The sequence below is a fragment of the Apteryx mantelli genome, chromosome 1, assembly GCF_036417845.1.
Source record: "Apteryx mantelli isolate bAptMan1 chromosome 1, bAptMan1.hap1, whole genome shotgun sequence".
Classification (NCBI taxonomy): domain Eukaryota; kingdom Metazoa; phylum Chordata; class Aves; order Apterygiformes; family Apterygidae; genus Apteryx; species Apteryx mantelli.
In genome coordinates this window covers 17,469,829-17,494,594 of record NC_089978.1, presented here as the reverse complement: position 1 = coordinate 17,494,594, position 24,766 = coordinate 17,469,829, and the positions used below count along the sequence as shown (strand labels likewise).

The 24,766-nt window shown below is 39.2% G+C and overlaps 1 protein-coding gene across 3 annotated transcripts in view; it reads left to right on the top strand.

Annotated features, from left to right (window-relative positions):
* The window catches only part of PDGFD (platelet derived growth factor D), a 152,668-nt gene that overhangs the window by 105,949 nt on the left and 21,953 nt on the right, over positions 1-24,766 (top strand). For 2 of the 3 annotated variants that reach the window (XM_013956000.2, XM_013955999.2), the window contains exons 4-5: positions 11,823-11,882; positions 16,820-17,021. In XM_013956000.2, coding sequence (XP_013811454.1) covers positions 11,823-11,882; positions 16,820-17,021 — 262 coding nt within the window. The remainder of the gene's footprint in view (positions 1-11,822; positions 11,883-16,819; positions 17,022-24,766) is intronic. The other variant, XM_013955996.2, reaches the window with a different exon arrangement.

Below are 24,766 nucleotides of genomic sequence, written 5' to 3'. Positions count from 1 at the left end.
ATACCGTCTGAGAGCCATGGGGAGTTCAATGTTTGCAGACCTATGGGTATTTTTAAAAGAGCATCCTATCTTTGGAAAAAGATCAAAGGAACAAACAAATCTTTAAACTTAGCCTCATTCCTTCTAGCTATTTGCCTAAGTTTTCAACAAGTATAAGACAGGGTAAAACAATGGCTTTTGGACCACAGAAATATTTCTTATATCAAGGTCTGGCAGGTAAACTTGAAACAAAAAAAGTATTAAAAAAACTCAGACATGTGGTCTGATTGCTTCAGCTAGGAGGACAGGTGGTCTGATTGCTTCATATGCATCGTGTTACACGCTGAAAAATGCTAATGATGGAAATATGCTGCTGAAAACTTTGCTATCTCTAGCAGTAAACAAAAATTGTGGATGCTGTGTAAGTATTGGTACCTACACCAAATAGAAAACAATTGCTGTTTTTACAGATGAGGTGAAACTTTTGCACCTGAGTGAAAATGAGATTCTCAATTCAGGAGCCCTCCAAATGTTCAGTGTAATATACTCCCATATTAGTTCTGAGCCTCCTGTCCTCTAGACATGCATGATGAAAACAAGGCCCTCTGAGCTTATCTTATGCTCATGATTAACAATCAGAGGGCCTGGATATATCAATCATGTTCTCATTCAGGCCTTACATCCCTTTTCTGCATACACATGAGTTTATGCAGAAAAGTTGGTATTATTAAGCTTTGGTGAAAGAAGAAAAAAAAAAAGCAGTCGGGACACATAATTGAAGAGAGCAGAAAATAGGACACTGCTCCTTTTATAAGTAATTTATCTCCATCACAAATAGTGAAAGTAAACACTCTGCTTTCCCATCTTAGCAGCAACCTTCTGCACTGGCATTGTTAGCACAGTGCTGGTTCATGTACATTTTCCAGGTGCATTAAGAAATAGATTAAAAGCAAAGAAAGTGCTTATAATGCCAGCAGCTGAAATCTGGAGGCTGCACAGATGCTGGTTTTCTGATGCTGCAGTGTCTGTTCAAGAGAGTTTGTCATCCTGAACAAAGATGGACAGAGTGGCCAGGAAGGCTGTATTAAAACTAGCAGTAAAATATCAACAGACTGTAGTTTTGATGAAAAAATGATGTCTGGTGTTCAGGAAAGACTCGCTGAGTTTTTGAACCACAGAGCAAAGTCTTTCCTCCTGAGGGTACAAGAGCACTTTTCAGGTTTTCTGTCCATAAGTCTTCATTGCTGACAGACATGGAAAGTACCTGTGAGACAGCCTAGCCTGCTCAGAATAGTACTGCGAAGCTATTACGGCATGAGTTTGGTGCCACCTTGGCACCTAAATAAACAGGGTATAAAGCTACCTCTTGCAATTTCATTGATACTGGTATCACAACTAGACAGATTAAAAGTGACTAGATGTGCCTGTTGTCTGGGGGCTATCTGTCTTTGGTTTCTAGATAAGACTCTTCCAAGCACAACCCTCTTCTACAGCCGTAAGAACCCGGTAAAGACACTCAGGTGTTCCCCCACCACCAGTGAGAAACTGTCCCCCCACCTCTGTCTACCTCCCCTGGGAGCACTGTGAGGTCTTGTGATGTGTGATGGTGTCGTATCCCTCTTGTTATAGGGAGAACCTCCTCCTGTCACCCCAGTGTGACGTCCTCGGGTGTGCAGTCCAGTCACCTTGTGTGTCATGCCACCACATCACATTGTGGATTAGCTTCACATTTTTCCTCTTTCCTTAGCCCAGGCTCTTGGCCTTTCAAATTTGTGTGTGCTATCAAATGCACTATCTGGTTCTGATTCTTTTTTTCTCCATTTACATTCTTCTAAATGAAGGCTTATTTTTCTTTCCTGCCTCTGCTTCTGACGTCTGGTATTCCCAGCATATTTCTTTGTATAAAATAGAATTTACAACTTCTAATTTATTTTGTTTTCCAACTTCAACTGCTGTGACATTTTCCAGGTCATTAGTATAAATCTGAAATAAATAGTTCCTCTTGACTTCCATCCCTTTGAAAATACTTAGCCTATTGTAGTTCTATAGCCATCCTCAGTCTATTTGGTTATGCTTGTATTTAATCTGAGTTTAAATAAAATGTATCATGCACTAATTCTGATCCAGTATATACCTTGCTGTCCCTGAGATCATGATTGCAGTTCAGTGTTTAGAAGGATTTCCCAGATTGGCTTTTGGTAAGTTGATGCAACAATTGGTAAGGCGGTTTAGTTATATTGTCCACAAAAATGTGGCAAATGTAAAATGTTTTCTTTTTATCTAGTCTTCATTCTTAATGTTACCTATAACCAATAGTTGTAAGAATAGCACATAAAAGAAATTAGAGGTGTGACTCTTTCTAAGGTACTTATATTTAGCTTGAACAGTAATGGCATTTTGTGGGATCAGAACTCGTGCTGGCAGTTCAATCTGAATAGTTTTCCTTACTCTAACTGTTAGACTAAACTCAAGTTAAAAGAAATTCCAAATAAGCAGTATCCTTTGCTGTTTGCAGTAAATCAACAGCTTTTGATCCCATCAGAAAACTAAAAAAGCTAGTAGAAGATGGTACTTGTATACTTCAAAGATTATATTTTCTTGTTATTTTTTATGATTAGCATCTTAGAAAGTTATATAGCAGTCTTTTTTAGTTTTCCTTAAAAACTCAATACCTTCCAGTCAAAGCAGGAGGGCGAACAAATTGTTTTGCTTTGCATTATCTGTGAAACACGACACATGCTTCTGCTGCATGCTTACTGCAGAATTAAACAGCATCCTCTGGGAGAGAGCTGAAAAACAAATGGAACCTTCACAAGAAATCAATAGGCTGGGATTGCTGCTAGGACAGCTAATGTCCCTTACCGGTACCTTTTTATATTGTGTCCTCAGCTTTAGAATTAAATTTGCTTAGCTTCCATTAGAGTGTTTCGTTGTTATTATTCCTTCTTGTTTCTCCCAAATCTCATCTGAAAATGTGAATGTGCGTATCAGAGCACTTAGCATATCATCATAACAGAGCCACAGAAAACTTGGAATATTAAATTAAATTAGGCTGTATTTGTAAATGAATATTTTCCGCTGACTATAGAATGTGCTTACATGTATAAACAAAGGTAGAAATCCAAGCAGTAGGAAGACAGAAAATAAAAAGCTGTCTCATAGGAGGTTTCCTTCCATTAATATTTTTTTCCTTCTAGCCCTCATATTAGGACCACTCAGTACATTCCTTTTTAGAATGAGTCATGTCAACAAGCAGGACCCGAAATAACCAGCTGTCACTGCCTTCTGTTAATTCTGAAGGACTTTTTTGCCCACCTGGACACTACAGGGCAAGTGAAGTGTCAGCTTCTTTCAATTTTGCTCAGGGCAGATTCGCCTATTGCCAGGGAGGCTGCTTCCAAAAACCTGTCTGTCAGCATGACAGAAGTTCACCAAAGTCCTCTCAAGGGCATTGGATTCTGAACTGAGGATGAGTTTCAGGCTCCGGGGTCACTCCTTTCAAGCAGGGCGAATTACTGAGTCATGAGGCTGGTCTGAGAGCTTTTCTGCCTTGCTGTTCCCGTACGCTGCTCTGATCTTCAGCATAACACCCCTCCCCGAGGCCCGCTCCCACCACCTGGCAGAGCCAGCACAGGGATTCGCAGGCTTGCAAGCAAGCAGCTCCAGTGGGGCAGGACCATGGCTGGGGACTCTTAGACACCACCCCAAGGTGACCAAGGATTGCTTCAGCACCATCTGTTGCTGCTGGGAGATAGGCACTGCAGACCAGAGGCCCTAGGTGGGAAGAGTCACCTCAGCAAGCAAGGGTCTTTTTCTCTATAATAATCATATAAAGGGAGCAGTGAGTAGCCACAATCTTAGCTTAACATATCTCAGTTACATCCCTTAAGTGAGATAAGGTGAACCAGGGCTCCTGTGGAAATACCTAATGCAATAATGGCCTATAACACAGACATGGGGAGAGTGGCCAGGGCAACTGCGCGCTCATTAGTCTGACCTAGAAAGCTTATATGGTACTTGTCATGAGAGAAGGAACAGGAAGATATAAGCAGGAAATAGAAAGGTACAGGAAAATATAAAAAATTCCACATTGTTTATCAAAGGTGCTCATGCCAGACTGGAGTGATAGCCTGAAAGGAAAATTCTGTATAGCAAATCTAACTGGACTTCAGAGGAGCATCTCCTGCAGTGCTACACAGGAAACAATTGCTTATTCTGGAGGAGATGGCAATTAATAAAAGAACCACAGGGCAATCAAAGGAGTGACAGCATGCTGTAATGAGAGGGAGTATCAAACCAGAGAGAGCTCGCCAATGGGAGTTCCTCAAGGGTCAGTCTCATGGCTCATTTTATTTCCAGTCTTTCTTAGGGACCATGGCAAAACCTGTCAGGGTAGTATTTTAATGAATTTTGCGGTGCACACAGAGCTGAAGTGCATCATCCGTGAATGGGACAGTCAGAATATCACAGAAGAAGAACTGGATGACCTTGAAAACCAGAGAACTGGTTTAGAATTAAATGCAACAGCCCAAAGAGAGAGGTCACTCACGTAGAGCTTAATAACAAAAACATTTGCTGTGAAGTGGATCTCACCAGTTAGCAAAGAGGGGAGAAGAAAGCTCCTGGATGTACTAGACATAGAAATTATCAATGAGGCACTAGTTATATCTTTTCAGGAATACTATGTACAGTTTTGGTCCCCACAGTACAGTGCAACTGCATCTTTCTTGGACTGGGTTCAGGGAACAACTACTGGATGGTGGGGGAAAAGAGAATATTTCTTACTGAGGACTAAGACAACTTGGCTTGCTTAGTGTAATAAAACAGAAGTTGAGAGGAGGTATAGCATCTCTTCACAAGTACTGCAAGAAGCAAACCCAAGAGAGGAAGAAAAGGACAAGGCTGGCACTTACGTAAGTGCATAAAGATAAATTTAGCCTGGAAACAGTCATCCAATCTGAGGAATTTTGAGGAGCAAAGAAAACCTAACTAGGTTCAAAATGGACAGTGAGCTGTTTATGATGATGGCGTTGCCTGAAATAATCAGGGTGCTGGAACTGATGACGTGGAAGATCCTTTCAAGCTGTGTGTCCCTGTGTTTAAATTCAGAGCTGAAACTCTCCATTCAGGTAAAAATGGCAGAGGAAGGATCGCAGAGTATGTACAATGAATTTTAGTTGATTTATATTTTGTTTACAATTGCTTAACTGCAGTACACACCAGAGTAGCTATTAGAAAACAAAATCCCTTGTACATGGAGAGCTAAGAACAGGCCTCCATGATAAACAGAAAAATTAAAGCTAATGAACACTTTGCACAGCATGCTGGTGAAGTCCTGTGCACTCTCTCATGGGCTTGTGCATCAGATGGGGAACTCACACGCAGTTTAATGTTGGATGACATCTGATTTTTCAAAGGCACAGCTATTGTCTTATTTGGGCAAATATGCTCTGACCTTTTAGAGAGATCATTTAAATGTCAATGTCTTTGCTTCTTTCATAATATGCACCCAGCAATGCCTGCTTCCAAAACTAGGTGAAGGAGGAAGAGAAGTATTGACCAAACACAACTGTTCTTTATATTTTTTTCTTCAATTTTACTTTGACATTTCATAAATAATTATATTAAACCGCAGTTAACCTAAGTTATTATTACAACTTTAAACTTTGGAAATTTTAAGTACTCTGTGTTTCCTTTTCAACTATAACCAGTAAATATGTCAGAACAGATCAAGAGTGATTTTATATGTCATTTTGCACTAGTATTAACTTAGTTATAACTGATAATAAGGTTGTAGCTACTGATATGTAGCGTCAACTGGGCTTCAGAAACTCAATTTATATCTTTTTCTACAGAGCAAGAATCATGCTATCACATTTGGGTTCGGGCACTCTTTAGTGCCTGTCTGACCTTTTGTTACTGACTGCAGAGTAGTGGTGTCTTAGATGGTCTGCCTTTATAAGACTACACTAAAAATAGAAAGAAACATTCAATATGGTTAAAGTTATTTGTTCACTTCTTATCTGTTCCAGTAATAGTTGCCATCAGTGGTAAAATATTATCTTACTTCCAGTTTGAATATTACTGCCTTCAGATTACAGCCACCTGATTTTGTTAAATGCTTGCGTTGCTAGATAAAAGAGCAGGTTAGCATTGTTAATAGCCTCTTGTAGCTAACTGCAGATTATTATCTGGAGAGACAAGGTTAAGTTACCTCTAGCTCTTTTGAAAGATACTGGCCTCCATTTATTTTTTCATTGCAAGGCATGATTTCCAGATTACAGGTAATCATTGTTGTATGTTTTCCAAATTTATCATCTTTTATTTTAAAGCCTGATCACCAGAAATGACCATATTACCACTACTATAGATAAGAAAAATGCAACCTCTCAGTTCCTAGTCAGAAGCCTGCTGTAGGAAAGCAGCTATCTTTCAACATCCTTATAATAACTGGTAATAAATATCACACTGACAAGAAAGTGAAACCTAGCAATGTAATGGATTGAAAGTAAGGTAAAAGAAAAGTATTTCAGAGGATACATCTCTATTTTTTTATTTATCTTTAAGAACGTAAATAGGAGTATACTAAAATGTTGCATGAGAAATTACAATGAACCAGTAGAAGTATACCTACTTGAGTACTTATCACAGCTTGTTTTTGAATGGAATGACTTTTGTCTATTACTTGACTTAACACTGTTACTGCTATGCAGTGTGTTTTGAGCTTGGGTTTTATTTGCTTAAAATAGCTGTCATTTTATATATAAAATATAATATCTGTAAATTCAACGTTCAGAGAAAGTATTGATACTAAGGCTTGTTACAGGGAAAAAGAAAAAGAAAGATCTCATGCCCAGATTAGAGTAACTTGATATACCAACTACAATTATAAGTTTATCTGCTTATCACCTGTCTGTCTGCAGGTGATTGCCTTGCTCTGAATGCAATAGATGCATGTTCCCTATTTTTCAAAAATGTTTGTGAGTTTTCTTTTATTAAATTAAATGTTAGGATAATCTCATCTCCTTTTTTTCAAGTTATAATTTACCTCAGGTTTACCTTACAGATCTTCCGTTGTCCTAGTCTTTAAATCCTATGTTCTAGTGAGAGATCCAACTTCTTTTTATTTCTGCACTGGATGTCTTTGGACACGCCCCATTTCACCTCTGATTTTATTTTGCAGAATCTTTGTTGCCTCTCAGTACAGATTGCCTTAGCATATCCCCTTTGTCCTGTACCTCTGCAAACTTCTAAAGCTGCTGCTCTGTTGTACAATTTGTAGCTAGAGCATCTAAATATCACAAAGTTAATGTGCATAGACAAAGCTCAACACTTTCAGTTTCTCTATGCTTATTTTTCCTTGGTTTTTTTTTTTCTTCTTCTTTCTCATGTTCTTTTTCAGTTGGCCAAAGTACATCTGCATTTTTACCTTTTTTCCCCTCACTTCTTTTCTCCTTCCATTACAATGCCCTGTGGAGAAGGCAGCTCCTTCAGGAGAGGACCTCATTAAACAGGCAAGCCATGACCATCAGTCTAGGATGCTATCTGAGCTCTCCTTGATCACAACCCCTTTGTGCACCTTACCTACTTCTTGAAGCTGAGAGCATCACCTCGGCTTTTATTAGTTGTAGTTTATAGTTGTTTTGGCAGATAGATAATTTTTACCTAACCTAATGCAGTTACCTTTGAGACCTGTAGATTAGGAGAAAGAGTTGAGAGAAGCGTATGCAGAGCTTAGGGCTTTTTTTTCACTCAATGGAGAGTTGCAGGTATGTTGTAACTACCCTGTGGCAGTTATTGCCTATCCTAGGCATCAGGCCTGGTAGATGTCAAGCACAGAGATGACGAAAAATAGATTACAGTGATAGAGTGTGCAAAAAAGCAAGAATCACAGAAATGTTAGAAAGTGTTTCTTGTTCTTAATTTGAGGACCAGGCAGTAATTCAGCTTGGCTGAAAGGGACTCATATACTTTGCTGGATTCATGATACAGTAGAGTGAGTCATAGACATCTTCCTCAAACTGGGGTTTTACAGGTCACACCCTCATCCCTGGTGTCTTCCCAACAACTCCAGCACCAGCTGCTCTCCCTGTTCCCACTGACACTGCCAAACCACAGGGTGGCTTGGCCCTGGAAGAGACTGCACTGCTACAGGTTGTGGAGCTGCGGGCTGTAAACCATCTCCCTCTGCAGCCAGCTCTATCTCTATTTTTCAAGTTTCATATATCCTTGAGAGCAGAGATTATGCCTCATGATCTCCACTTGTGAAAGCCCTTGGTGAAACAAAGAATATTCCATATGACTCCCTCTCGCTTATCTGATGTCATTGGTCACAGACAGGGTGTGGACAAAGTCAGTCTGTGAAGGAAAGAATAGCTTATCTTTGTCTGAAACAAGGCCACCAACAATACATCAATGCCCATATATATTTAACCCTGAGGACTGATTCAGGGTTTGTCTCCCTGAGCTATAATTTTGAAAGCTGAGATATGGAAATAGTTTTTCCTCAGTAAAAGTAGCAGCTATCAGAAGATGATTGGTAGTCCTGTGGCTTTACCTGTATTTTTGGTGCTTGTAGAACAGCTAATGTGATGCTTTGCTGAAGTCTCAAGTAAGGTATTGTTACCGTGACACTCATACAAAAATAAAAGCACTGTTGTCAGAGTGATGTAGCCAAATTATTGCCACTCTATTTTTCTAGTACGCAGTTGAAAAGAATGTAAAATGTTTGTGTTTTAACTAAATGTTTTAACGCCATTTTAAGTAATGAAGAAAACAATAGCCAAGTGGTCATGTGCAAGTCTGCATAAACAAGGCAGTATGAATTCAATAGATAGTACTGAAAATAGATTTGTCCTTCAGGTTCTGTTAGGGACAATGGTAAGAAAGGAGAAGAGGGTTTTGAAATGATGAGAACCACTTTGATATCGTTACTTGAAATAGCTGCGAGCAGAAGCCATAAATAATAATAATCTTCAAACTGTAGAGGTTGAAAGCTCTGAGAAGCTAAGAATGATTGCAGCTGCCTTAAGTGATGGTGGAACAAAGCCATCTAGTCATGAATAGTTTATGCAGATGAAATATAATCACAGAGTCAAAATGTGCAGTCATCAGGTTTGAGATCCAAGAAGCAGGTGGTACACATATCTATCTCAGGGTTTTGGAGTGGTTCCCTGGCACCAGCCATCTCAAAGAATCATAGACTAAAGAAACAGTTTTGATGTCTACAATTAGATAACACAAGGGGACCATCACTTCAAACACAAAATTATTCCTTGTCTGCAGTCTTCTCCAGACATTCAATGAGGCAGATTGTCCCTGTTATAAAATAATGCTTCAGAACTCAATGCCACTTTTTTTCTGGAAGTGCTAAATGGAAAATAATGATAGAGAGGAAATGATTTCCAGGTTTTGCAACTGACAACTGTTACCAGAGGATCCATGAGCATTTTAAATCCATTTGTATGTACTTTAAAGTGTGACTTATGTAGAGCTGGGCAATGAAATTTACAGAGAATGGGGCCAACGTAGCCAACTGATAACATTTTGCATCTGTATTCTTAGAAGAAAATGGCCACTCTAATTAATAACAGTTTAATAGCTCTGCAGTTTCGTCACTCAGTTAGTGACACTATAGTTTGATGGGCTAACTTATGCTACCCATAAGTACTTAAGAAATCACTAAAGCTTTGATGTCTCACATTTGAAGAAAAATAGCATTTTAAGGAAGAAGAAATAGTAACAATATTGAATAAACAATCTTGTGATTTTTAGGACATTTATATAGTTTTCTATAGGAAATGAAGATTATTAAAGTAACCATTTATATGAAGTTTAAATTTGAAACCAGCTCTGTTTCTTCTTGACTAAGGGAAAAATTTATTCATGGACTAGCAGATTATGTCATCAGTTTTATCATTTGCATTAGTAAGAAGTAATTGAACATGTGCATATGTGTTCGATCCAACATAGTACTGACTCCAGAGAGCATCAGCTGAGCAGCTAGCCTTCCATTTTCCCTTTTAGGTTGCCAGATTAAAAAATGCACAGCAGATACTAACTCAGTGTAAAATGGTGAGCCCAGGCATTGAGCCCTGTCTTCTTTAAATCTTTTAATTACGAAATTCAGTTATAAGAAATGAAAATCTTGGTATGCTGTCTTTTCCATCCAATTTTATGACCTGCCTATTCATGTTGATCATCCTGTAATGCTGCCTTTTTTTTTCTGTTTTTTCATAGTTTAATTGTTCCAGCTGGAAATCAGCAAAACTGAAAAAAAAGTTTCATTCATTATTTAAGTAATGATTGCCCTACAGTGATTAGAGAAGTAGCCTTGGATTCAGCTGACCAACTGTCAATATCTACAATTTTGATATCTGTATGTAAACTAGTCACCTCAGGCTCCCTTTATAACCAATGGAAAGGAAAAAGCATTTTTAGGATGCAATTCATGTTAACCAAAATTAGGCCTCTAAAATTGATCAGATGAATTCAACCCTAAAAATGCTAGTTTCAGTTGACTGTAAATGGAAACAAGGCTGACTAGATTAGATGTCTGCCTTGTAGATGTCTGAAGGTAGATGAGATGAATTCCATCCCTGTATTTAAAAAACATTACCAGCAGGTTGAGGGAGGTGATCCTCCCCTATACTCAGCACTGCTGAGGCCACATCTGGAGTGCTGTGTCAAGTGCTGGGCTCCCCAGTACAAGAAAAATATGGATTTACTGATGCAAGTCCAGTGAAGGGCCACAAAGTGATTGGAGCATCTCCCATATGAGGAGAGGCTGAGAGATCTGAGGCAGTTCAGTCTGGAGAAGAGAAGGCTCATGAGGGAGATCTTATAAATGTGCATAAATATCTGATGGGATGGTGTAAAGAGGATGGGGCCAGACTCTTCTCAGTGGTGCTTGGTGACAGGATAAGAAGCAATGGGCACAAACTGTAGCACAAGAGATTTTGTTTGAACGTAAGAGAACACTTTTTCACTGTGAGGGTAGTTGAACACTGAAACGGGTTGCCCAGAGAGGTGGTGGAGTCTCCAACCTTGGAGATATTCAAAACCCAAGTGGACACAGTCCTGGGAAACCTGATCTAGGTGACCCTGCTTGAGCAGGGGGAGTGGACCAGATGATCTCCAGGGCTCCCTTATAACCCCAACTGTTCTGTGATTCTGTGATTCTATGAAATTAATGATAAATGCTCTTTGTGTGTGTGTGTGTGTGTGTGTGTGTGTGTGCGCGCGCTTCTCAGACTTCTAATATGAATGTACTGTGGCTGTGGTTTTTGACGTAAAGGAGATGGCACCATTCAGTGCTCTGCACAGATGAGCGAGTTCAATACATCACAAACACCAAAAGCAGCATAGTCATGTTAGGACTACATTTCAAACAGATTAGATTACCCTGCTCCTCACCATGGCTAAATAGTCCCAGGCTACTAATATGCCTACATTGTGTCTAGAGTGAGTCAACTTGGGTAACCTCACAGAACATTGCACTCTGATTGTAGACATACAGAGGTGGTGTTTAATATTTGTGTTAGAAGATGAACGTAATGTAATGTTATGCAAAGCACCATACAGCTTATTAAAAATACTAATAACACCTATCCTTGCTCCAACAAGCTTACAAGGACCTAGTTTATAAAGAATGAAAAGGGAGGAAACTGAAGATTAGCATTATCCTATGAAAAGATTTAGGAATGGCACATGGCAAAGGCCTCTTTTATGGAAGAGGGTTAGAAAAGGTGAAAGTTGTAGAATGCTGAGACATTTTTTAGGTTCTATAGTTAATTTAGGACATTGCCTTAATGGTGATTTTTCCTGTGGGTTTTTCCTCTTAGGATGATTTCCAGCATGCAGCCTCAGAAACCAACTGGGAGTCAGTCACAAGCTCTGTCTCAGTAAGTGGTTTGTTACTATTTTGCCCATAAATGAATTGATGAGCTGGCTTCAATTCACTTCACTGTAATGGAACCTGCACAGAGGAACCATGTATTCAACTTCAGGCAGAGGATGAAATAAGTGTTTATCAAACTCATCCTAGGCTTAGGCAGGAGTTTTTGAAGGACAAAAGATTCAGGATATGCCAGCAACTGTTGTAGCCATATGAGATAGCCATTGGGAAACATTTCTTGCTTTCAGACTCATCTTGCCAAGAAGAAAATACAAGATACGAACTCCTTAAGATTTTAAATTATAAAATGTCTTGACCTAAATGGAAGACTATAGCAAGCTGGTAGGAGAATGGATATGCCTTTTCATTGTCAATACTGAAGGTTTTTTTAGTATTTGTAATGAAACATTGCATTTTAAATCTCTATATTGAGCAATGAAATGTGACTCAAAAAAAAAAAAACACAGGGAAGTTAGTATATAATCTTTTCTTTCTCTTCATTACATTTGATCTGTCATTGACCAAAAATCTGTCCGTCACTACATTTCTCAAGTAAAGTTAAATTCTAGGTCCACATTGTGGGGAATGGCAATGCAGCATCAGACTTAGTAATAATAAGCAGTCCTCTAATGTGTGCCCTGCTGGCTGGTCAGCACCATGCTCATGGCTGATTGCTCCTCTTCTAACATATAGAAGGAGGATAAATGCTGAAAGCAGCCTTGACAAGGAAGACTGATGTTTTGAGCATTCATGGAAGATGATTTAGTGATGGCACCTTTGTTACAGTAGTTGCCAGTGGAGTAGCAGTAAATAAAATATGGATAAATTCTTCTGATTGGTGTTCCAGGCCAGGCAGCGAGTAGAGAGAAAATTCTGGATTGCTGAAATCAGAAGAGGTTAAGCCAATCTTACCTTGACTTTGCAGCTGACACTTGCTCTTCATGATACAATTTGTTGACGGCCTTGAATTAATTGAGCTGAAAGTTCTGAGTAGTAGTGTTGGCAGGGCTGAGATCTACTCAATGTGCCAAGCAGCAGATACTAAGAGACTGTCTTGCTGAAAGACATAAACTCATTTTTCATTCTAACGTGTTTTAACAAAGTGAGTGCATTTTTTGTCTGATAGAATATTTTATTTAAAAATATGGTACACTGATGTTTGAAAGTGCAAGCTGAGGGCTCCCTCATCAGGTAGCTATGAAAATGAGATGAAGTGTAAAACGCCATATTTAATTATCCTTAACATCATAAGGAGCCCAGTACAACAAACAATAATCCATTATTCTTTTCATATTAGAAGAACTTGATTTGTTTTATCTTTTACATCTACTCATTCCTGAAAAGTTGTTAATGTATTAGAGGCAGGGAAGTTCAATACCAGTATTACAAGTAGAAAGTTGATGCTGAAGGTCACACAGAAGCCTACAGCTAAATCAGAAGCAGAACCCCAGTTTCTTTGTTTTTCTCACACCATCCTCTATCTAATAAAGAAATCCTTCCTTCTAGCCAGTATTCATTGCAGCCAAGTAGTAAGCATCACTAGTCCTTTTTTTTATCGTTAAGGAAAATAAGGTAGAGAGGTTGAGTAATTTTGCCAAAGCCACCAAGGAAAAAATCTGAGAACATCCAAATTCTTCAGGAAGGAAAAGTTTGGGGATTGTGGTCCTCCATGGTAGGAAGGACAAACTTGGACCTGTCAATCACTGGCAAATTGACATATTTTTCTGCTGATACTATGTTAGCATGACAGTTTTAAGTTTTCTCCCTCAAACCTGCAGGCAGCCCAAAGACTCATTTTAAGATCTGAGTACATTACAACTCTCAGAAAGAAAATTTGAGGGCAAGCAAATAGATTCTTGCTTGCTGGGGATCATATCACAAAACCGTATTTCTTGTTTTTCTTCACAAGGGTAATAACAATACTTCTGCCCTTAACCCGGCATGACAAACACAAAGAAAGGTTAACAAAATTCCCTCCTTATTAGGTCAGTTTCCATTATTTGCAAAGTAATGTTATGATGATACTAAGATACACACTGAAGTGCCTGTCGGCTCCACAACAATACGGAAAGATAGCATCAGCCAGAATATCATAATAGAACAGGGGGAAACGCAGTAGAAATTAAGGGAAGGATCACTGACAAGAAAGAAAAATACCATTGTGTCCCATGAAATTAAAAATGTGTTCAATGCTTTTAAGAAACCTAGAAGAGGTGCATAATATGGAAAAAACATGCTAGTCACTGTTTCTTGCATTTCACTATTCCTCTTGCCGTTTCTTTGGATGCAGTCACAGAAGCCAGATTACAACTAGCACAAGCTCTTCTAAACCTAGCATTTCATTCTTGGCAGGACAAAAGAGAAGCAGCTGGGTTGGCAGCTTTGAAGCTACTTTTGGGTTTGTCACATGATGTAGCTGCCAATAGGTTATCTGAGCTGTTGTAATAATTCCTATTGACTTGGCTGTCACTGAGAAAAAAGTTAAGCTTTCTTCTGTGTGTGAACTAGGTTGCAGAAATCTCTTGAGTAGGAGCTTTAATATGAAAAAGTGGGGAATCCCTGCTGCTTGTATTAGTTTGACATGCCCTGCAAATTCACAGTCCGACCTGCAGTTCTGTAATGAAATGCTTAGTCGAACACATGAAAAAAATCTCTGCCATAGTCTAAGTCACACACCTCTAGCCTGCTGGCTAGCACCCCCCTCCTTCCTGTGCCAAAAACATGGGCTTTACTTGCATCTCTGAGAAGGGGGTTGTATACATGCTGTGGGGCAGTCTCTGTACAACAGTATGCTCATACGTGTTTGAATTTTCTCACTACCACTGTGTTACCAGAGCAGAACATTTTTAATGCTGCTATTTTGTCAGCATCCTTGCATCTTCTCCCTCCCTCTCTCGCTTTTGGAAGGGACTCAGGGACTGAAGTTTTCCTCTTGGGCTGTGATCACAGACAGGTCATTAGCTCCACTGAGCTTTCTTCAATAAGCAAGTAGCATGTGGGTGCGTTTTTCTTTTGTAACCTCAAAGACTATGTTAGTATACTGTGTGATGACCGACTGCAACACCATCTCTCCGGCAGCATTGTTTTAGATAGCAACACTTTTCACTTTACTGACATGAGCTTTTCATCTCATGGGGCTCCCATCTCTTTATTCCAAATCACTTAGCAGAGATTCTTTGTTGTATGCCTTCCTTTTTAGTGGGTCATGAATTTTTAGAGCCATCTGCACTGTGTTTTAGTTAGCACTGCATTGTAGAAGCCTTAGAGTCACAAGTGGACCCTCTGAAATTTCTTGCGCTGCTGGTGATAAGTAGGAAAGTGCAGTTATGCTTTCTTGACCACACTATTGTAATGTTTTCATTTCTTTTCTTTCTTGTGTTTAATAATTTGGACTGTCCATACTTTCAGCAAACATATGCAGTAAAATGCCAAGGACTGTAAATTCTATGATATGATTAGCTGACAAAGTTTTGTTTTAAAAGACATATATACTGTAAAACTATTTTTGTAACTATTGAAGGACACAAGCCTGAAAGCAAGTGAGTAGCTTTACTCAGGTGAGTAGTCCTTTCCATTACTGCCCAGCTGAGTAAAGTTAATCACAAAGATTAATATTTTAATATGTGTACTTACTTGGGAGATCAGGCAAAAAATTATTTTATTGGGACATTAATTTTAAATGACATGTTTCTGCTACATGACTTTAGAGCTTGGTTTTCAGGGGAAATGGGGTTCTTTCATTTTCCAGTTCCCACCCCCACCATGTTTTAACTTAAAAAAGAAAAATTCAAAACTTTTCTGCTATATTATGCTTCTTATTGAACAAATCAGGTATTTCGATTTTGGTTCTTTAGAAAGTAACAGATCTGCATTAATTGTTTTTCCTGTGCATATTTTACCCAGATATTAGGAGGTTTTGTGCTTGGACAAGGAAAAATGTGATATTAGGGTACTGAATATTTGTGATTTTAAATAAGGATTATGAAAAATGTTTAAAGTTCATTCTAATAAAAATGAAACCAGCGCTCTATTTTATTTATGTCTAGTTATGTCACAAATTCAGTGGCAGTCAAATATGCTCAGACAGTGACACTTGGCCTTTCTTGCTTGGAAATAATATTCCATTTGGTATTATGTATATTAGGTATGTAAATTATATATATTATTGTGAGGATAGTACTATGTTGGTAATCCCAGTTTTCACTGTTACATTGCGGAGGTCCAAATATCACATTTTTTCTCATTTGCTTTAGTAACTTTTATTTTTGGTAAATGGATGGGGGAATTTGTATTCATCAGTGTTTCATAACAGATTTAATTCTTAGTAGAAAAGGGCCATATTTTCAAGTCCTTAACCAAGCCAAATTTGTAGTCCAAACGACCACCTAGAGAGAGTAAGTCTAGTGGGATTGTTGCCTTTATCTTTCTCTGCTGTGGTTTCTGATCTGCATATTTGGGATTTATCAAATAGAGCTGGAGGCACTGTGAAGGCACCATCCCAGCACAAGACACCTCCATTCTGTGGTAATGGCCATCACAGAGGTTTCAAAAGATATTTCCATTATATCTTTGCATGTGTGCAAACTGACATCCCTTTTGAGGGATTGGTGTACAATGACAATTCCTGCGGAAGACAGGGGTAAAGCTTTGCATTTTTCCAACCTTATCTGACCTTTTTTGAAATAGCCTGCACTTCCAGCAGTAGTAATCCTGCCGCTCCCTGCACCCTCCTCTGGGGTTTGCTTGGGAGTTGCCTTGGTGTCTCTCTGCCTTGAAAAATATAACATGGGCATGCCACAGACTGGCCCAGCTAAGGACTTCAAAAGATGGCCCAAAGCAGCTATTTCAGTCAGCAATGAGACAAGATTCTCAGTAACTATTGTCAAATGTTTTGAGCAGTGCTGTAATTTATTCCAAGTACACTGAGATGTATGTCACTCTTAGGGGGTATCCTATCCCTCTCCATCAGTGACTGACCCTACTCTCACGGCGGAAGCTCTGGATCAGACCATTGCTGCATTTGACACAGTGGAGGATCTACTCAAACACTTTAACCCAGACTCCTGGCAAGAGGATCTTGAAAATTTGTACACGGACAGTGGCCACCATTACCGAGGCCGGAGCTACCACGACAGGAAGTCCAAAGGTAGGAAAAGCCACAGCGCACATACCTGGGGCAAAGCCAGAATTGTCTTACATGCCTCACAGAAATATCCTTTGGTCAAGTAACATATTCTGGTGCCCTTGTTCCTTTTGGAAACATAAGGCACACTACCACCTGTTACCACCAGGAATAAGACATTTAATCCTTAATCATTTTCTGAGTAGGATCTCGCCTGGGAAAGCAGGCTGAAAACTGCCCATCATTATGATAAATGCACAAATAAAAACATAGGCCCCTGTGTAAAGGGCAGATGGTTCTCAGCTTCACTCTCTTAAACATTATTTTGTGTGTAAGGCGTGGGGCTCCTAATTACCTGCGCTATCATCCTCCTTTAAATACCCTGCTTTGGGATTGTTCTCAGCTGAGTAGGAAATAATCACTTTTATCACATTGTGCTTAGGGAAGCATCTGGTGCAGACACCTGTATGTGCAGCTGTTTTTTTAGGATGTGAACATCTCACTGTTTTTCATTATGTTGGCGGGAAACATTATTATGGTTTAACATCTTTGTCTGTAATTGAACAAAGTACACATTTCTGGGTTGTGTGTCTTGTTTCCTTCCGTTCAAATCGTCCACCAAATGGTAAAGCAAAGGAATGTTAAGCTAGCAGTACAAACCCATAAGGATAAAGAAACACTATTTAGAAGAGACAGTCATGCTCTGGACTAACCACACACTGGAGGGCCTGATGAAATTGTTTTTTATGTGCAAATACAGGTCTCTTAGGATTCTGTTAGGAGGTCTGTTAGGATTCTTCAAGATGACAGTTACTACAGTTTTCATTGAAGATCTGTAGTGAAAGGTTTCATTTAAATTGAATTCTCTTTTTAATATATCTTCCTAGATATGCATTTGTATGCATTCTGCTGTATAATTTAAAAAATATAATGTCCAATCACAATTTTGATTCTGTGAAGTCTTCAATTTATTTGCTTCCCAAATCCCATCCCCGCTATGCTAAACATGTGCTAAGCATGGAAAGAGGATTTCTTGTTTACACTTACTCAGTTTATGAGTCCTTAATGTACTTTGATCTGATAAAGGACATATATGTTGCATTTATATTAGGAGAAATACAGTTCCAAGAATGTTCCCAAGCCCTGAAATCCAATCATCATATTGCTAAATTGTCAGCCTGATCTCTGCTTACTTTTGGACCAGGTCAACAGTCATTCTCCCAGATCATTGCTGAGCACGAATCAGGAGTTAGCAAAGACCAGCTGCCATTCTCAGTACGAAGTCTGAATGTGCCCATCCAGTTCTGGAGGGTAAGAGAGTTTGTTGATAGAGAGGTGGCCTGTAGACCTTAGTATAGGAGACTGATCTCAGGCACTGACAATGTATTGACAGATGCATGACCAGCTTGGCCTACATTTTTCAAAATAGGTTGGTTGTCTCCATTTTGGGGCTCAGCACCTGAAAAGAATCTGTATGAAAGGTCTCAGCACTCATCCACTGAAAAATCAGACCTCTTTACTTTGCTCCATTTTGGCATGTCAAAAATTCAGGCAACCACAACAGTCAATGTTTTGTGAAAATGTCACCTAACATCTTCCACAGAGATTGCATCACTTCCAAGATCAGTTTGATCTCATTTAGGGGCTTGTGAGACATAATCAGCTGTGTGTCTCTTATTCCCAGACTGATGGTTATGTATAAAAAAGACATAAAGAAGCTGTTTTGATTTTAATAGAAACTGATGAGAAATCTGGATCCTGGACCAGTTCTGCTCTCCACATTTCATTTAATTCTCAGATTATACTTAGCCTTGTGCAAAACCACATATATGTAAAACAGCACTTGCTCTTTTATCTGTGCTGATCATATAGGCTGCAGAAATCAGTCTGACCTTTTCTGGCAGGTTTCAGAAAGTTTAGATGCATAGAGGTTTCTGAATTTAGTATAAATGTAATTCAGCTTCTTGCCTAACAAAATACTATAAAAACATAAAGAGTTTTCCAGTTTATTATTTTAACACTTATGATTTATTTTATCAGGATTTTTTGTTTCAGCTACAGGAGCAAGCAAAAACACTTTTACAACCATTTTGCTTCCTTTTGTCTTCAAACTAAAAGCCAGAAATGCTGACTGTTGGCAACCTTCTGGACAAAAGTACCTCACCAAAATCAAATCTTTACAGAATTCAGTTAATTTTTTTTTTTTTTTGTCATAAAGTTTTGGTGAGATTAAAGGCTTGTTCTTGGATGATGTCAGGAGTAGGGAATGGCTTTAACAAGTCCTTAAATTAGAAATGCTCTGTGGCTTTTAAATATAGACACTCTGGATCTCTGAGGAGAGAAATAACCTTGCAGGAAAGAGAGCAATAGATCTTATCGTCATTTATTTCAGATATCTGTCTGTTTCTGCTTCCAGTTCGGATTTATTCTTTATCCCTAAGAATAGCCCTGAGGCTGATTGGCACAATTTGTTGTAATCTCTGGCTATCTTTCTCAGCATTTTCAGACCATGTCATCTAAATGATATAAATGAATACCTAATGATTTCACTTCTATCCAACTCTCTGCCCATACCAAATGGTCCCAGAAAATTGAGTTTAAGAGGTGGTGTTGCTAAATATCAATTCTGATAACAGGACACATGATAAATGGAATTTAAATTGTACTTTTTCTTCTCCAAGGATGGAGACTCCACAACTAGGCAGCCTGTTTCAAAGTTCAACCACCCTCACAGTAAAATAGTCTTTTCTTATGTTTAAATGGAATTTTCAATTTGTGCCCATTGCCTCTTGTCCTTTCAGAGAAAAGTCTGGCTCCATCTTCTTTACTCCCTCCCATCAGATATTTATACACATTTATAAGATCCCCTTGGATCCCTCCTGCAATAAACTTAAAGATGAAGACTGTGTTGATTAAATCTGTATATATGATAAGTCCATTCCGTCTACAAAATCTGATCTCACACGTTTACAACACTGATGCAACTCTATTGAGTTAAATGCATTTCTTCCTATTTACATTACTGAAGTGAGAAATTGCTATCAGGTGTGTTTGACATTTGAAATTTAATTCTACATATGTGCACTGAGGTTTGCCATTAAATACTCCAGTATAAGTTAACTTAGTTAATTGTAAGTTAACTATATATTCTCTATGAAACCCAGACTGGAAAAAGAGGACTGAAAAGAAAGGGTGTGATATAATTTGCATTATAATGCAAAGCACAGGCATACATAATTTCAAAATCCTTAAATGAGAGATCTATCTATAAAATATGGTTTGTTCCTCCTACATGAAAATAGGACAAGTAGGTGTTTCCAAATCATTTGCAGCAGGTATAAATATACTCAAAAAGGTTTGCTAGCCATTGCTGCATTTCAGAAACTCTCAAAGTATGAATATTCAGCCTTAGGCTCTTCTAGACTATTAGGAAAAAGCAGGTCATATGAAATAAAGTATATTCCTTAAAATAAATCTTTTTGCACTGATGTAATGTGTTGTAGCTGACCTCAGTGTCATAATAATTTAACTATTACAAATGTAAGGTTTCTCTAAAGGGATATCAGAGCCAGTTGGGTTATTTAATACTGTTTTAGCAAGAACACAAGTAGATTGAAAGAAGAAAACAGCCATTCTTTGCAGTTATCTTGAACTTCTAGACAAATAGGTTTTTATTTTTATGGGTAGTCATAATAAATGTTTATAAGGGCCTGAAGGAAAGCTGTTCATCATGCATTTTTGAAAGCATCAATGTACCTGTTTGATAATATTAGAACTTCTCTGATATGCAGAGGATCTGTAAAAAGTTTCAATGATCAGCCACACATCATTTAACTTTTCCCATGTCCTTGTTGGTATGTGTCTTTTATTCTTCACTCCCAATTTTTTCATCCTCTTGAAAAAGGCTTCAAAAAAAAACCAACCAACCAACCAAACAAACAAACAAAAACCCTCTGCCTTTGAATTAGCCTATGTGCAAAGATCTAGGAAGAAGGAAAGGAGGAAGAAAAAGTTCACTGTTTCTCAGAATATAGGTAGATCCAAAGGTCTAGGGGATGGTACCTAAAGAAAGAATCATCTTTAAAAAGAAATGCTTTTTCACAAACAGACCTAGGAAATGGGAACACACGTGGATACATTCTGGTAATGAACAAGACTACACAGGCCTCTGTGCCTCCATTTTTTTTCTTAGCTCATTTTCTTTTGGGGAAACAGTTTGCAAGAAGCTTTGGCTATCAGAAGAAATTAATCAGGTGGGACATTCTTGCAATAGTCTCTGTCTGCAATGACAGCTTTAGAAGTTAAATAAATAAACATTTGCTGGTATAGCCAAACTGCTCTCTAGAAGGGGAGTAGTGAGATGAGAGGCAAGCACAGAGACCACAAGTCTTTGTGGAATGTTTCTAACTGCTATTGCCAAATAGGTTCCCAAAGTCATGCAAGTTTCACCATGCCATTAACAACAGCTTTTAATTATCACTACTTACAAAGATCTAGCAAAAAGTTAAACAAAATTTGAACTCAAGAATGTCATTTCTCAGGGGTTTGCAAACAGGGGCCAATAAATTACCGCAGACGTCCATGTACTCTTCCTTGAAAGGTTCTGGGATGAGTGCCAGCAAATTTCATTGCACAACACAAGGAATGCAGGCACCACAAATGCAGAATACCCCCTCATTCATGGTAAATACGAATATCATGAGCAGAAGGAATACCTTCTCAAATAGCTGCTAATATAAAGTAATGTCTGCTCTTAAAAAGCACTATACTTCTTCCTCCTCTCTTCAGTTGGCAACCAAGTTCCATGTTACATGCATATTGCACACATTCATTTCACAATCTAATTCAGATCTACCTAATACTCTTTCCCCACTGTGACAAATGAGATTTTTCCTGATGTTTTACATGATTCTATTGTCAGTCACTCAGAGCATGCTCTACTGCAGTGAAAGTTTTTCTTAAGCCCTTTTTTAAAAAGCTAGGGAAATTTACAGCATATTATTTATCACTGGAATAAGCTGGTTCAATTCCACTGATTTCAGTGCAACTATGTCTGCTTATGACATTGATGGGTTGGCCTGCTTTTGCTTCCTGACCTATACTACAGCTGATAATTGGTTTGCCAGTCTATAATAGGCCCGTACATTGTGAACTTTGTTTCATGCAGACAGTTATAATCCCACTGAAATTATGATCTCTCATTCTTCTAAAATAATAGTTGCAGTATTGAGGAGGTTTATCTTGGCATTGTGATTCAAAAGTAAATCCAAACCACAGCATCTTTTCCCCAGCTCCCAGTAGAAGAAGACTTGGACAGTTCTCAAAGTTTTCAGGTAAATTTAACAAAGTGTTTATTACAACATCATTAGGTATGTGCAGGGAAACACTAATTGCTATTAGCCATATGCCTTGAAGACTTAAAGCCACAGGGTTTGATCAACACTTACTGTGGAGAATAATAATTTCATCAGTATTAGTGCATTTAGTTGATTTAAGCAGTGGAAGATTTGATTGTTTACTATACGTATGGGACTGAATCTTCGAACTCAGTTTCAGTCACGCCATAACTTCAGTCAGCTACAGCACTGCTCTGAATTTCTTTGACAGCTTGTGTGATGCTTCTCCTCTACCTGAGACAGCTTTGACACACACCTTTATGCTAGTGGAGCATGAATACTGGGGATAGAAGATCAAAAACATTTGTAGGTCTCTGAGAAATTTCAGGCTGTATAGGAGGATTTTTTTACAGCTGAGAGTCAAAATCAAAACAGCAATACAGCCTTTGTTACAAATGGTAAGCCACACATAAAGAAGGAAGAGAATCAGACTAGAATTATCTCTGGACCTGTGCATAACACACCATATTCCTACCACATTTCAGTCCCATCACTTGTTCATGCACAAAATTTGAACCTGCAGTGAACAAGTGCGGGCCCCTTGCATATGTAAATCTCTTTTTAGCTGCCAAAAAGAGTGTGAGAGTTAGAAGTTCTAGCAGAAACTGCCCCTACTTTGCATGCCTTCAGCAGGAGGCCCAAGCAGATGTAGCTCGCTTTGCTTGACATCAAGGAAAGGATGGTCAGTGGCTGGGGAGTCTCTACACCATTATACATTCCCTGTATAATGTGGTTAAGCCCCTTCAAATGAGAGTTAGGTATTTTAGCATTTTTGAGGATTCAGGCCTTAGTGTCTCTGCATACATATGGTACTTAATGTGGTCTGTCCTCAAAGTAGTCTGGTGCTGAGTATGGTCCTGAAATCCAGTTCCACATATCCATATTACCTTCGTAACATACTGAAGTCAGACTGTTTTTAAACCTTATCTGTCCATATGGCTGGTGATGTCAATGCCCTTTCAGGAAGGACAGCAGGCATCTAGGCACCTTGCCACTTTAGTATCAGTCATAGATTCATAGAATACTTTTGCTTACAAGGGCACTCTGTGGATCATCTCATCCAAACTGCTGCTCAGAGCAGGGCCAACTTCAAAGTTAGATCAGGTTGCCTAGGTCCTTCTCTAGTTAAGTTTGAATATTTCCAAGGATGGAGGTTCCAGAGCCTCTCCAGAGAACTCATCCCAGTGTTTGACCACTCTAATGGTGAAGAGCTTTCTTTATAGCTCACTGGAATCTCTCTTGCTGCAACTTCTGACTCTTGCCCCTTGTCTTTTTGCTGTGCAACTCAAAAAAGAGTCTGGCTCCTTCCTATCCATAACCCCTTTTAGACAGTTGTAGGCAGTAATTAGAGCCCCCTTTAGTCTTCTCTCCAAACTAAAAAAATCCATTTCTCTCAAGCTAGCCATGGCTGATGTGGACCAGTCCCCTAACGATCCTGGTCACCCTCCACTAGACTCCCACTTTGTTGATCCTGCCGGGGTGGCTCAAAACTGAACACAGTACTCCAGATACAGCCTCACAAGAGCTGAAAAGAGGAAGTAGTCACTTCCCTAAAACTGCTGCCTGCAGTCTTCCTAATGCAGCTCAGTATGCAGCTAGCTTTTATCACTGCAAGAGCACATAGCTGCCTTATGTTCAACTTGCTGTCTGTCAGGACCCCAAGAGTTTTTACTCAAAGCTGCTCCCTAGCCTGTCTCTCCCCTATCTGTACTAATACCTGGGATTATTCCATGTCAGGCGCTGGCATTTCCATTTGTCTCTGCTGAACTTTGTGAGGTTCTTGCCAGTTCATTTCTTCAGCTTGTTGAGGTCCTTCTGAAAGGCAGCCCTGCCCTCCATTCTATGGGCAACTTTCCACAATTTGATGTCACAGAATCACAGAATCACAGAATCGCTGAGGTTGGAAGGGACCTCTGGAGATCATCTAGTCCAACACCCCTGATCAAGCAGGGTCACCTAGAGCACGTTGCACAGAATCACGTCCAGGCGGGTTTGGAATATCTCCAGAGAAGGAGACTCCACAACCTCTCTGGGCAACCTGTTCCAGTGCTCTGTCACCCTCACAGTAAAGAAGTTTTTCCTCATGTTCAGATGGAAGTGTCTGTGTTTCAGTTTGTGCCCATTGCCTCGCAATGTCACTGGGCACCACTGAAAAGAGTCTGGTCCCATCCTCTCGACACCCTCCCTTCACATACTTGTACACATTGATAAGATCTCCTCTCAGCCTTCTCTTCTCCAAGCTAAACAGGCCCAGCTCTCTCAGTCTTTCCTCATAAGAGAGATGTTCCAGTCCCCTAATCATCTTTGTAGCCCTTCGCTGGACTTGCTCCAGTAGTGCCACATCCCTCTTGTACTGGGGAGCCCAGAACTGGA